This window comes from Hylobates moloch, unplaced genomic scaffold, assembly GCF_009828535.3.
Source record: "Hylobates moloch isolate HMO894 unplaced genomic scaffold, HMol_V3 SCAFFOLD_8, whole genome shotgun sequence".
Lineage (NCBI taxonomy): Eukaryota > Metazoa > Chordata > Mammalia > Primates > Hylobatidae > Hylobates > Hylobates moloch.
Window position 1 is genome coordinate 76,864,249 of NW_026652283.1, and position 14,497 is coordinate 76,878,745.

General features: G+C 40.8%; 1 protein-coding gene across 50 annotated transcripts in view; it reads left to right on the forward strand.

The window, feature by feature from the left end:
• Nucleotides 1-14,497, forward strand: part of PBRM1 (polybromo 1) — a 142,888-nt gene that overhangs the window by 93,118 nt on the left and 35,273 nt on the right. For 24 of the 50 annotated variants that reach the window (XM_058442107.1, XM_032161330.2, XM_032161321.2 and 21 more), the window contains 4 exons: nucleotides 3,694-3,879; nucleotides 5,491-5,648; nucleotides 6,297-6,560; nucleotides 14,059-14,204. In XM_058442107.1, the coding sequence (XP_058298090.1) occupies nucleotides 3,694-3,879; nucleotides 5,491-5,648; nucleotides 6,297-6,560; nucleotides 14,059-14,204 (754 nt within the window). The remainder of the gene's footprint in view (nucleotides 1-3,693; nucleotides 3,880-5,490; nucleotides 5,649-6,296; nucleotides 6,561-14,058; nucleotides 14,205-14,497) is intronic. The other 26 variants (XM_058442117.1, XM_058442096.1, XM_058442111.1 and 23 more) reach the window with 3 other exon arrangements.

The window sequence follows — 14,497 nt, forward strand, 5'->3', positions numbered from 1 at the left end:
CTTGTTTAAAAAAAAAAAAGAAAAGAAAGAAGCTAGAAAGATCTCACATTAACAACCTAACTTTGTAGGAGAAAGAACTAGGAAAGCAAGAGCAAACCAATCCCAAAGCTAACAGAGAAAAAGAAATAATCAGAGCTAAAAACTGAAGGAGACTGAGACAGGAAAAACCATTCAAAAGATTAGCAAATCTAGGAGTTGGTTTTTTGAAAAAGTTAGTAAGATGGACCGCTAGCTAGACTGATGAAGAAGAGAGAAAATCCAAGTAAACACAATTAGAAACAACAAAGCGGGTGTTGCCACTGACCCCTCAGAAATACAAATAACCAGCAGATACTACTATGAACACCTCTATGCACACAAACTAGAAAATCTAGAAGAAATGGATAAATTCCTGAACACATACACCCTCGCAAGACTGAAGCCAGGAGGAAATTGAATCCCTGAACAGACCAATAACAAGCTCCGAGATTGAATTAGTAATATATAGCCTAGCAACCAAGAAAGGCCCAGGACCAGGTGAATTCACAGCCAAATTCTACCAGATGTACAAAGAAGAGCTGGTACCATTTCTTCTGAAACTGTTCCAACCAACAGGAGGAGGGACTCCTCCCCAACTCATTCTTTGAGGCCAGCATCATCTTGATACCAAAACCTGGCAGAGACAACAGAAGAAACTTTAGGCCAATATCCTTGATGTTCATTAATGCAGAAATCCTTAAGAAAATAACTAGCAAACCAAATCCAGCACTATATCGAATAGCTAATCCACCATGGTCAAGTAGGCTTTATTCCTGGGATGCAAGGTTGGTTCAGCATACGCAAATCAATAAATGTGATTCATCACATAAAAAAGAACTAAAGACGACCGGGTGTGGTGACGCATGCCTGTAATCCCAGCACTTTGGTAGGCCGAGGTGGGTGGATCCCTGAGGTCAGGAGTTCGAGACGAGCCTAACCAACATGATGAAACCCTGTCTCTACAAAGAATACAAAAATTAGCCAGGTGTGGTGGCGCACACCTGTAGTCCTAGCTATTCGAGAGGCCGAGGCAGGAAAATCACTTGAACCCAGGAGGCAGACTGCAGTGAGCCAAGATCACACCACTGCACTCCAGCCTGGGCGACAGAGCGAGAGTCCGTCTCAAGTCTAAAAAAAAAAACCTGGTGCGTTGGCTCACACTTGTAATCCCAGTACCTTGGGAGGCCAAGGCGGGTGGATCACCAGGTCAGGAGTTCAAGATCAGCTGGCCAAGATGGTGAAACCCCATCTCTACTAAAAATACAAAAATTAGCCGGGCATGGTGGTGGGCACCTGTAATCCCAGCTACTCAGGAGGCTGAAGCAGGAGAATTGCTTGAACTTGGGAGGCAGGGGTTGCAGTGAGCCAAGATCACGCCACTCCAGCCTGGGAGACAAGAGCAAGACTCCGTCTCAAAAAAAAAAAAAAAACTAAAGACAAAAACTACATTATTTCAATAGATGTAGAAAAGGTTTTTGACATGTTAAAAACTCTAGATAAACTAGGTATTAAAGGAACATACCTCTAAATAATAAGTGCCATCTATTACAAAGCCACCCAACGTCATACTGAAATAACCAAAAGCTGAAAACATTCCCTTTGAAAACTGACACAAGACAAGAATGCTGTCTCCCACCACTCCTATTCAGCATAGTATTGGAAGTCCTGGCCAGGGCAATCAGATAAGAGAGAAATAAAGGGCATTCAGATAGGAAGAGGGGAAGTCAAACTACGTCTCTTTGCAGATGACATAATTCTGTATCTAATAAACCCATAGTCTCAGCCCAAAAGCTCCTTCAGCTGATAAACTTCAGCAAAGTGTCAGGATACACAATCAATGTACAAAAATTACTATCATTCTTATGCACCAATAGCAGCCAAGCCAAGAGCCAGATCAGGAACGCATTGTCATTTACAATTGCCACAAAAAGAATAAAATACCTAGAAATACAGCTAACCAGGGAGGTGAAAGATTCCTACCATGAGAATTACTCACTGCCCAAAGAAATCAGAGATGACAGAAGCCAATGGAAAAACATTCCATGCTCATGGGTAGGAAGAATCAGTATTATTAAAATGGCCATGCTGCCCAAAGCAATTTACAGATTCAATCCCAATCCTATCAAATTACCAATGACATTCTTCACAGAACTAGAAAAACTATTTTAAAATTTAGATAGCCAGGCATGGTGGCTCACGCTTGTAATCCCAGCACTTTAGGAGGCCAAGGCAGGCACATCACTTGAGGTCAGGAGTTCAAGACTGGGTGACAGAGTGAGACTCCATCTAAAAAAAGAAAAAAAAAAATTTAATGTTTCAGGCGGAATAAAATAAATAACATTTAAAATGCTTATTATTAGCTCTTACATTTATGGGAAATTAACCTAAGGAAGTAATCAAAGATTTCAGCAAAGCTTTATCCTCAATAAAAACCTTATGATATTTGCAAATGATAGCTTGTACTGGAACTTTTTTTTTTTCTTTTGAGACGCAGTGTTGCTCTGTCACCCAGGCTGGAGTGCAGTGGCGTGATCTTGGCTCACTACAATATTCACCTCCTCGGTTTAAGCGATTCTTCTGTCTCAACCTCCCAAGTAGCTGGGACTACAGGCACCTGCCACCATGCCGGCTAATTTTTTAATATTTTTAGTAGAAATGGGGTTTCACCATGTTGGCCAGGCTGGCCTTGAACTCTTGACCTCAGGTGATCCACCCGCCTCGGCCTCCCAAAGTGCTGGGATTACAGGCATGAGCTACCGCTACCGGCCTGTACTGGAACTAAAAAGTTTTACTTAACAAAAATAAAAGTCGTCTGGGCGCAGTGGCTCACGCCTATAATCCCAGCATTTTGGGAGGCTGAGGCAGGTGGATCTGAGGTCGAGAGATGGAGACCAGCCTGACCAACATGGAGAAACCCTATCTCTACTAAAAAATATAAAATTAGCCAGGCGTGGTGGCGCATGCCTGTAATCCCAGCTACTCGGGAGGCTGAGGCAGGAGAATTGCTTGAACCTGGGAGGCAGAGGTTGGCATGAGCTGAGATTGTGCCATTGCACTCCAGCCTGGGCAACAGCGAAACTCCGTCTCGAAAAAAATAAATAAATAAAAATAAAAGTCATTTTGAAAAGCATTTCCTCTCAGGGCTAGTGTTCATGATATATTAAATATATATACTATATATAGTTTATAGTATATTGTAGAACATGTATTCTATATTTCTTCAATTCTAAGACTCTATTAATTGTGTCATATTCGTGTAATAACTGTTAGTGAAATGAAACACATTGAGAAGCATTAAGGTGGAGATGAAGTATATCAGAGATTATCTCTAGAATTACTCGATTTGAAACAACATACGTACTTCTTTATGCCTTTCGATATTATCCAAAACGGCCATATGATCATATATTAGTAAGGTAATGTTTTTATTCTCTACATCCTTTGTGTAGTTATATATTCATTTAAATTAATGATGGTTGTAATTCAAAAATACAGTTTTGAGTAGAGGCTATTAGGAATGTGAAGATCATACTATTGCTGATTCCTGCCTTCGCATGTTGCAAATGGAATTAAATGTATTAAATGTGTTATTAGTATGTGTTGTTTGAACCCTACATCTGACTTCAGCATCCCTTTGGTGAGTACCTTTTTCCTTTATTTATTTTTTTACCTAAGAAGCTGAAAAGAGTGAAGATTCCTCTGGTGCTGCAGGCCTCTCAGGCTTACATCGCACATACAGCCAGGACTGTAGCTTTAAAAACAGCATGTACCATGTTGGAGATTACGTCTATGTGGAACCTGCAGAGGTCAACCTACAACCACATATAGTCTGTATTGAAAGACTGTGGGAGGATTCAGCTGGTAAGTTTGTTTTAAATCAAAGGACAGTTTAGTGAGATATGACTATTTGACTTCTCCTTGCTCCTCAGGGAAGAAAATTTTAACTCAGACATCTTAAGCCTTTCCATAATAATTGTTCAATATATCAATAAATATAAATAAGCACCCATCATATGAAAAACATAGGACCTATTGGGCAAGTGTCATAGCTGAGTCAAAAGAAATACAGCTTCTAGGTCGGGCGCCGTGGGTCACGCCTGTAATCCCAGCACTTTGGGAGGCCGAGGCGGGCAGATCACGAGGTCAGGAGATCGAGACCATCCTGGCTAACACAGTGAAACCCCGTCTCTACTAAAAAGATAGAAAAAATGAGCCGAGCGTGGTGGTGGGCACCTGTAGTCCCAGCTACTCTGGAGGCTGAGGCAGGAGAATGGCGTGAACCCAGGAGGCAGAGCTCACAAGGGAGTCGAGATCACGCCATTGCACTCCAGCCTGGGTGACAGAGTAAGACTCTTGTCTCAAAAAAAAAAAAAAAAAAACTTCTTAAAGTTTGGTTGAGATTCGTTCATTCAGTTGATACTTATTAAAAACATACTTTGAGCCAAACTTTATGTAGAGTGACATAGATTCAGAAGAACAAAAAGCTGATATTTTCCCTCGTAAAACCACTCCAGTAAGGAAGATTATGATCAAAAAAGAAATTATTATAGAATGACATGCCTTGGCTTAGCATTTGTTTTCAAAAAGGCTTTCTAGAACAGTTGCCTTTAAATTGAGACATGGAGTATGCATAGAAGTTAATGAAGCCAAAAGTTGGTGGAAATGTGATCCAGGCAATCCAGTTCTTTGAGCTGCCTATCACATGAAATACTTTTGTATTCCTTCACCAGAGAGCTAAATATGTCCTTCAGTAGCATATCTATCCCCTTACTAAAGTGCACAACTCTAGGTATGTGCTAACCAGAGCAGAGTGGAGCAGGTCTCATCACCTGTCCTCCTCATTATGTATTTTATATGGCTTTTAATATGAAGAAGAGCCTGGGCAACATGGCAAGACCCCTTCTCTAGAAAAAATAAGAAAATCAGGGTGTGGTTGTACTTGCTGTGGTCCCAGCAACTTGAGAGGCTGAGGCAGGAGGATCACTTGAGACCAAGAGGTTGAGGGTGGATATATATATACATATGTATACGTATATATATACATATATATATATGTGTATATATATATATATATACGTATATATATATATATATGAGGGGGAAAAAGTAGCATGCATTTTTTAGGCCTCATTACACTTTATTATTTTAGAGTATTATTTCTTCTATGGATAATTATATTAAGAAACTGTAGCTGTAAAAATAAGCACAGTGCTAGGTTCAGATCATGGCAGAATGGATTGATGGTGTATTTCCTAATTTTGCAAAGAATGTGTGATTTCTGAGCTGGGCACAGTGACTTATACTTGTAGTCCCAGCTACTCAGGAGGCTGAGGTTGGAGGACCACTTTGGCCCAGGAATTCAAGTCCAGCCTGGGCAAACATAGTGAGACGCAGACTCTTAAAAAAAAAAAGTGATTTCTGTTAACAATGATTCTCTTTCTCTTCCCCTTCCCCCACCCCCCATTTTTTGAGGTGAAAAATGGTTGTATGGCTGTTGGTTTTACCGACCAAATGAAACATTCCACCTGGCTACACGAAAATTTCTAGAAAAAGAAGTTTTTAAGAGTGACTATTACAACAAAGTTCCAGTTAGTAAAATTCTAGGCAAGTGTGTGGTCATGTTTGTCAAGGTAAGAAACTCATTAAATCCCAAAGTATCACTTATTCCCTAGGAATAAAATTTTCAAACACAGAAAATAATCAATATTTACAAAATTAGGAACTCTGTTTTAAACTGTTTTTTAAGCCGTGTCTATATAGCTATATGTAAAGATTTGGGAAGAAATTAACCTGAACTTGGTTGTGAAAGACCACTTGCTGCCTAAACTGGCTATAATGCAGTTAGGTTCAGTTTTTAATATTGCCAGGCTAATTTTTAAGTATGATGTTTTTTGAAGGATAATCATTACAAATTTTCAGTTTGGTTTTTAGGTAATAATGTGTGCTTTTGTGTATCTCATACACACACACAAGCCCTCTTCAAAGCTTTAAGGAACATTATAGCTATATGAAATGTTCATATGTTTTCGAAGAGCAATTGTAAGCTAAATGGAATTATTTGTTTTTATAATTTAAAGGGTGTATGTATAATAAGTCCATTCTGTAGCCAAAGAAATACTTCTAAATCTCTGGTCGTTTATTATTTTTTGTTAACTGCCAGAAAGTCTAATCAGTTCAGCTTTTGTTTGGTTGGTTGGTTATTTGCTTTTTTTTTTTTAAACTGGTTTTCAGAAAATTCACCTAACTAGTTTTATTCTTATGCCCTCCCCACCCCCCAGGAATACTTTAAGTTATGCCCAGAAAACTTCCGAGATGAGGATGTTTTTGTCTGTGAATCACGGTATTCTGCCAAAACCAAATCTTTTAAGAAAATTAAACTGTGGACGATGCCCATCAGCTCAGTTAGGTTTGTCCCTCGGGATGTGCCTCTGCCTGTGGTTCGTGTGGCCTCTGTATTTGCAAATGCAGATAAAGGTGATGATGAGAAGAATACAGACAACTCAGAGGACAGTCGAGCTGAAGACAATTTTAACTTGGAAAAGGTATGCAGATAATAGCCACACAGAAAAAAATTTTACATCTCAAAAAACCTATTCCAGAAAATAAATGAATAAAGTATTCAAACTTAGAAAAAGAGCAAAAACACAAAACCTTAGCCAAACAGAAAGAAGGAAACTATAACAGAAAGAAATTTACACTTTCAAAACTGTACATTATAATTTAAAAGTAAATCAGGCCAGGCGCATTGGTTCACGCCTGTAATCCCAGGATTTTGGAAGGCCAAGGCAGGCAGATCACAAGGTCAGGAGTTCGAGACCAGCCTGACCAACATGGTAAAACCCCATCTCTACTAAAAATACAAAAATTAGCTGGGTGTGGTGGTACGTGCCTGTAATCCCAGCTACCCGGGAGGCTGAGGCAGGAGAATGGCGTGAACCCGGGAGGCGGAGGCTGCAGTGAGCCGAGACCATGCCACTCTACTGCAGCCTGGGCAATGGAGTGAGACTGTCTCAAAAAAAAAAAAAAAAAAAAAAAAAATTTAAATCTAAGAGCTAATTATTTGACAAGTCCAATTAGATAAACTGCCAACTATATAATAATGGGAAAAGAAAGGGGTTAAACTTCGACACAAAATGTGGAAGAAGGCCGGGCACGGTGGCTCACACCTGTAATCCCAGCACTTTGGGAGGCCGAGGTGGGTGGATTACCTGAGGTCAGGAGTTTGAGACCAGCCTGGCCAACTTGGTGAAACCCTGTCTCTACTAAAAATACAAAAAATTAGCCAGGTGAGGTGGTGGGTGCCTGTAATCCCAACTACTTGGGAAGCTGAGGCAGGAGAATTGCTTGAACCCAGGAGGCGGAGGTTGCAGTGAGCCGAGATCGCGCTATTGCAGTCCAGCCTGGGCAACAAGAGCGAAACTCTGTCTCAAAAAATAAGTAAATAAATAAATGTGGAAGAAATGTAAAGACTGTATATTTCTGCTAATAAATTTGAAAACCTAAATAAAATGGCTAATTGTCTAGGATATCACAAATTACCAAAATGGAATCAAGAAGAGATATAATACAGAATGTACAACAACATGAAGAAATTTTTTAAAGTATCATAGAACTGACCCCAAAGAGTACTGAGGTCAGACAGTTCCATAGGTGACTTTTTCTTTAAGGAACCTATGATTATTATACTGTTAAAGCTGTTTCAGAGCAGGGAGAACAAGAAATTTCCAGTTTGTTTTGCAAAGCCAGGATAATCTTGATTTCACAACCTGAAAAATAAAAACAAAAAACTGCAACTCAGTCTTATTCATGTATATTGATGCAAAAATTACTTGGGGGAAAAAAGTAAGTGAAATCAAATTACTTCTCTGAGAACAACATGACCAAGAAGTGAGAATTCATTCTAAGAAAGCAAGAATTGTTCAAAGTTAGGGAGATCTTTAAATTTCATTCATTATTCCATTAGATCACAGGAAAAATTATTTGGTAGAGAACCCATCTTGATTTTTTTTAAGACTTTCAATAGGTATTTCTTCTAGTGTAATTTTTTTTTTAATTCATATTTGTGTCTCAAGCCTAAAGCCTATAAAACAAATTTCTTTTTAAAGTTACACCCTGGACAAAGGGGCTTACTGTTCTAGTGTTACTTAATATTTTTCTGAAATTAGCCAATGTAGTTAGATAAGCAAAAGCAGTAAAAACATTGACAATAAAGAAGCAAGAGGACAGGCGTGTTGGCTCATACCTGTAATCCTAGAACTTTGGGAGGCCAAGGCAGGTATTGAGTCCAGGATTTTGAGACTACCCTAGGAATCATGGTGAAACCCCATCTCTACAAAAAGTACAAAAATTAGCCAGGCATGGTAGCACATGCCTGTAGACCCAACTACTTGGATGGCTGAGATGGGGGTATCCCATGAGCCCAGGAGGTAGAGGCTGCAGTAAATTGTGATTGCACCACTGTACTCCAGCCTGGTCAACAGAGCAAGACCATCTAAAAAAAAAAAAAAAGCAAGAATACTTTTTTGCAGATAATTGGGAGAAATTAACTGAAAAGTTTTGGGAACAGAAAATTTAGCAAATTGAAATTTCAAAATCCATATGTAAATGAATAGTCTTCATATATAAACTAATAAGACTTTTTTTTTTTTTTTTTTTGAGACGGAATCTCGCTCTGTCACCCAGGCTGGAGTGCAGTGGCGCAATCTCGGCTCACTGCAAGCTCCGCCTCCCGGGTTCATGCCATTCTCCTGCCTCAGCCTCTCCGAGTAGCTGGGACTACAGGCGCCCGCCACCACGCCCGGCTAATTTTTTGTATTTTTAGTAGAGACGGGGTTTCACCGTGGTCTCGATCTCCTGACCTCGTGATCCGCCCGCCTCGGCCTCCCAAAGTGCTGGGATTACAAGCGTGAGCCACCGCGCCCGGCCTAAACTAATAAGACTTTTGAAAGTAAAGTGAAAGTGTTGAATACACTTTAGCAACTGTTAGAAAAATCTTATGGAAGAAAATATCTATTTCACACTAACAACAAAATACTTTAAGAAATAACCTTAACAAGGAATATATAGAACCTCTAGGAAAAAAATTTACTGAAGGACATAAAAGACTTGCATAGATTGTTTTTGAAACTTGACAAAATTATTCTAGCATTCTTGTTAAGAATAAATATGTGACAGTCACCAGAAAAGAAGGGGGAAGAAAGGGTATGAAAGAGAGCTTTGCCCTTTGACAGTGAACTGAGGGATTTTTTTTAATTTAAAAATTAGAGCTTTGCCCTGCCAGATGTATTACATTTTATAAAACTACAGTTAAAAAACAAAATTAAAACCCAGTACAGTGTCACACGCCTGTAATCCCAGCATTTTGGGATGCCAAGACAAGTGGATCAGTTGAAGCCAGGAGTTCAGACGGCCCTGGGCAACATAGCAAGACCTTGTCTCTACAGAAAATTTTTAGAATTTTATTTAATTTAGAAAACAGTCATTTACCTATAATTTTTTTCAATAATAAACTTGGAATAGACGAGGATTTTCTGTTCATTATATAAAACCATTGATCATTTTATTGATTTATGGTTGAAAATACAAGGTTAATAAAACAGTCTAGGGACTACTGTTTCTAATATACAAAGAGCTCTTTAGGGTCTAGGGGGGAAAGTAGGACTACAAAAATGAGCAGAGGCCCAAATAGATAATTTACAGAAAGAAGGCAGCAAAAAACATGTATTAGTTAACCTAATAGTTTGTATAATACCTAACAGGATGGCTAGAGTTGAAAAGATTGATAATATGTGTAGCCTGGTACAGGATGAGACCACACACACTTTTCTCCTATTGGTGTCTTTTTTTTGTTTTTTAGATGGAGTCTCACTGTTGCCCAGGCTGAAGTGCGGTGGCGTGATCTCAGCTCACTGCAACCTCCGCCTCCTGGGTTCAAGTGATTCTGCTGCCTCACCCTCCTGAGTGGCTGAGATTGCAGGTGTGCACCACCACACCTAGCTAATTTTTGTATTTTTAGTAGAGACAGGGTTTCACTATGTTGGCCAGGCTGGTCACAAACTCCTGACCTCTGATAATCCGCCTGCCTCGGCCTCCCAAAGTGCTGGTATTACAGGTGTGAGCCACTGCCCCCACCCCATTGGTGTCTTTTTTTTTTTTTTTGAGATGGAGTCTCGCTCTGTCCCCAAGGCTGGAGTGCAGTGGCGCGATCTCAGCTCACTGCAAGCTCCACCTCCCAGATTCACACCATTCTCCTGCCTCAGCCTCCTGAGTAGCTGGGACTACAGGTGCCCGCCACCACGCCCGTCTAATTTTTTGTGTTTTTAGTAGAGACGGGGTTTCATCGTGTTAGCCAGGATGGTCTCGATCTCCTGACCTCGTGATCCACCCGCCTTGGCCTCCCAAAGTGCTGGGATTACAGGCGTTAGCCACCGTGCCCGGCCCAGTGTCTGACCCAGCAGTTTGATGGCAAAGATGTATGCTCCAATGGTAGTACTCAAACAGGTGCTCCAAAAGATTCTCCGTAAGAGGTGACATCATGGGGCTGGGAAAGAATGTGATTTTTTATATTTTATCAGTATGGGAATGTGTTGGAGTCATAAAATAATTTCTTTTAAAAGAACAATTATCCGGTTGGGCTCAGTGGCTCACACCTGTAATCCCAGCACTTTGGGAGGCTGAGGAGGTTGGCGTGGTGGCAGGTGCCTATAATCCCAGTTACTTGGGAGGCTGAGGCAGGAGAATCACTTGAACCCAGTAGGTGTAGGTTGCAGTGAGCTGAGATCATGCCACTGCATTCCAGCCTAGGCAACAGAGCGAGACTCCGTCTAAAAAAAAAAAAAAAAAAAATTAGCAATGGAAGTCAGTATGATAATTAACTTAGATTTCTTACCTGGTATTTAGAAGTCTCTAGCAACTCTCTGTATATGAGTTACTTGATCTTTTTGGTCTCATATCTTTATTTCAATATTACATGACCAAGACAGGTCATTCAGGAGCTTTTTTGCTTTTTTTTTTTTTTGAAACAGAGTCTCGCTCTGTCGCCCAGGCTGGAGTGCAGTGACGCAGTCTCAGCTCACTGCAGCCTCCACTTCCCAGATTCAAGTGATTCTCCTCTCTTAGCCTCCCGAGTAGCTGGGACTACAGGCGCACACCACCATGCCTGGCTATTTTTGTATTTTTAGTAGAGACGGATTTCTACCATATTGGTCAAGCTGGTCTTGAACTCCTGACCTCAGGTGACCCACCCACCTCACCTTCCCAAAGTGCTGGGATTACAGGTGAGAGCCACCACTCCCGACCAGAACTTTTTTAAAGAATAACTTTAGGCCGTGCTCGGTGGCTCATGCCTGTAATCCCATCACTTTGGGAGACTGAGGCGGGCGGATCACAAGGTCAGGAGATCAAGACCATCCAGGCCAACATGGTGAAACCCTGTCTCTACTAAAAATACAAGAATTAGCCAGGCGTGGTGGTGCGTGCCTGTAATCTCAGCTTCTCAGGAGGCTGAGGCAAGAAAATCACTTGAACCCAGGAGGGGGAGGTTGCAGTGAGCCGGGATTGCGCCACTGCACTCCAGCCTGTCAACAGAGCGAGACTCCGTATCAAAAAAAAACAAAAAGAATTACTTTAGAATAGAACCCATTCCTTAAAGGAAAAGATATTATTAATCTCATGGGTTGTTTTATTCACAGCTTCCATTCTTTCAGATGTCCCTTGCCTGTCATGTATATGGAACCTCTCTGATTCTTTTTTTTTTTTTTTGAGACAGAGTCTGCCCAGGTTGGAGTATAGTGGCACAATCTCGACTCACTGCAACCTCTGCCTCCTGAGTTCAAGCAATTCTTGTGTCTGTTTCCCAAGTTCCTGGGACTACAGGCATGCACCACCATGCCTGGCTAATTTTTGTATCTTTAATAGAGATGGGATTTCACCATGTTGGCCAGTCTGGTCTCGAACTCCTGGCCTCAAGTGATCCGCCTGCCTTGGCCTTCTAAAGTGCTGGGATTACAGGCGTAAGCCACCACTCCCGGCCTTCCCACATTCTTAATGATTTTCCAAGAATACCATTTCAGTATCACATTTGAAGTCATAAAGATCAGAATGTTAAATTATTTGGACATTGTAAAGGAGGAATTTTTTTAAGTGTGAAGTTTGAAGTATTCTCAGGAAGATGCTATAGAAAACTTGGAGGCTTTGGAGTTTCCTCAGCTTATATATGTTTTGGAGTTAAGATATTTATAACATCTAGCCTTGTGCCAATTATCAGCTAGGTTCTCAGTAAATGATGGTTCTTCTTTACCATCTTTACATTAGTTAGAAGTATCTTCTTTTTGCTTTTGCTTTTTTAGTCAGGACTATAAAACAACAACGATAATGATGTCTGTTAAGTGGTTTTATGAGTCAGGCATTTTTCTATGTACTTGAGCATGGATTATGTTACTTAAGCTTCGTAAACAACCCTATCTGGTGGCCACACTATCATTATCTTCACAACTCTAGGAAACTAAGGCATAAGAGGTGAAATAATTTGCCCAAAGCCATAGCAGTCAGTAGGTGACAGATGCTGTAATTTATTAAAAAACAGAGCATGTTTGGCCGGGCATGGTGGCTCACTCCTGTAATCCCAGCACTTTGGGAGGCTGAGGCGGGTGGATCACGAAGTCAGGAGATCAAGACCATCCTGGCTAACACAGTGAAACCCTGTCTCTACTAAAAATACAAAAGAAATGAGCTGGGCATGGTAGCAGGTGCCAGTAGTCCCAGCTACTCCAGAGGCTGAGGCAGGAGAATGGCGTGAACCCGGGAGGCGGAGCTTGCAGTGAGCTGAGATCGTGCCACTGCACTCCAGCTTGGGTGACAAAGCAAGACTCCGTCTCAAGAAAACAACAACAACAACAAAAACAGCGTGTTTATATCACAGAGGCTATGCTATTCCTTTCCATTTTGGAATAAATCAAAATAGTAAAAATTTTAGATCTATCAGTTGTTTTTTGTGGTTTGTTTTCTTTTGTTTGAGATAGGGTCTCTTTCTGTTACCCAGGCTGGAGTGCAGTGGCACGATCTCAGCTCACTGCAAACCCCAATTCCCAGGCCCAAGCAGTCTTCCTACCTCAGCCTCCCAAGTAGCTGTGAATACAGATGCATGTCACCAAACACAGCTAATTTTTAAATTTTTTTGGAAATGAGATCTCACTGTATTGCCCAGGCTGGTCTTGAACTCCTGGCTCAAGCAGTCCTCCCACCTTGTCCTCCCAGTGTGCTGGGGTTATGACATAAGCCACTGTGCCTGGCCTAAATCTTATCAACTGTTAATGTTAAGACATTAAGGGAGCCCAGTAAATGTGATAGAGAGGAAGCTTGTATAGAATTTGCCCCTTACACTATAGTAATGCATGAATGAGTCTGCTTTTAAATACCGATAAATCCTCTCCAGTTTTTTTTTGTTTGTTTCTAAAGGCAATGGGAATTGAGAGCAGGAGGGAGACAGGATAAAAGCGTCTTGGGATAATATTGTTTTATGAAAATTAACTAGAAATTTAAAATAGATACTTGATAAGACTTCATTTATTTCAATAACCTAATTGATTTGTTTCCTAGCCTCCTTCAAAGTTTCTATGTTTTTTTGTTTGTTTGTTTTAATTTACTTTTTTTTTTGAGACAGGGTCTTGCTCGTCGCCCAGGCTGGAGTACAATGGCGTGATCCTAGCTCACTGCAGCCTCGACCTCCTGAGCTCGAGTGATCTACCCTCCTCAGTAGCTGGGACTACAGGCGTGCACTACCACGCCCGACTAATTTTTTATTTTAATTTCTTTCTTTAGTTGAGACAAGGTCTCACTATGTTGCCCAAGCTGGTCTCAAACTCTTGGGCTCAAGAGATTGTCCTGCCTTGGCCTCCCAAAATGCTAGGATTACGTGAGCCACGTAACCAATGGTGGTTTTTTCTTTTAAGTTAATGTGAAAGAAAAGTCTGCTTTCGTTTCTTACCTTCTCTATTCCTTGATTATCAGCTACCTTTCTTCAGCTAGTTTTCTTTACAACAGGAAAAAGAAGATGTCCCTGTGGAAATGTCCAATGGTGAACCAGGTTGCCACTACTTTGAGCAGCTCCATTACAATGACATGTGGCTGAAGGTTGGCGACTGTGTCTTCATCAAGTCCCATGGCCTGGTGCGTCCTCGTGTGGGCAGGTGAGTGTCATTGAAATAGGGAAGATAAGGTTGAATCTGAGAAATTTGGAACCAGTAGAAATTAATCACCCTTCGGATGAAGACAAAAGTCCTTCCCCTGGCAGTTTCTCCAGCTTCTTCTCACACCACGTTCCCCTCCAACCATACTTTCTTCTTTAGATTATTCCTTTGGGCTCTTTTGTTTTCTTCCACTATTTACAGAACTCTCAGCTCAGAAATCTCCCTGCCTACTTCATATGGTAAACTCCTTTAGCATAAATTTGAAGTGACACTTCCTTAAAAGGAAGTCTTTC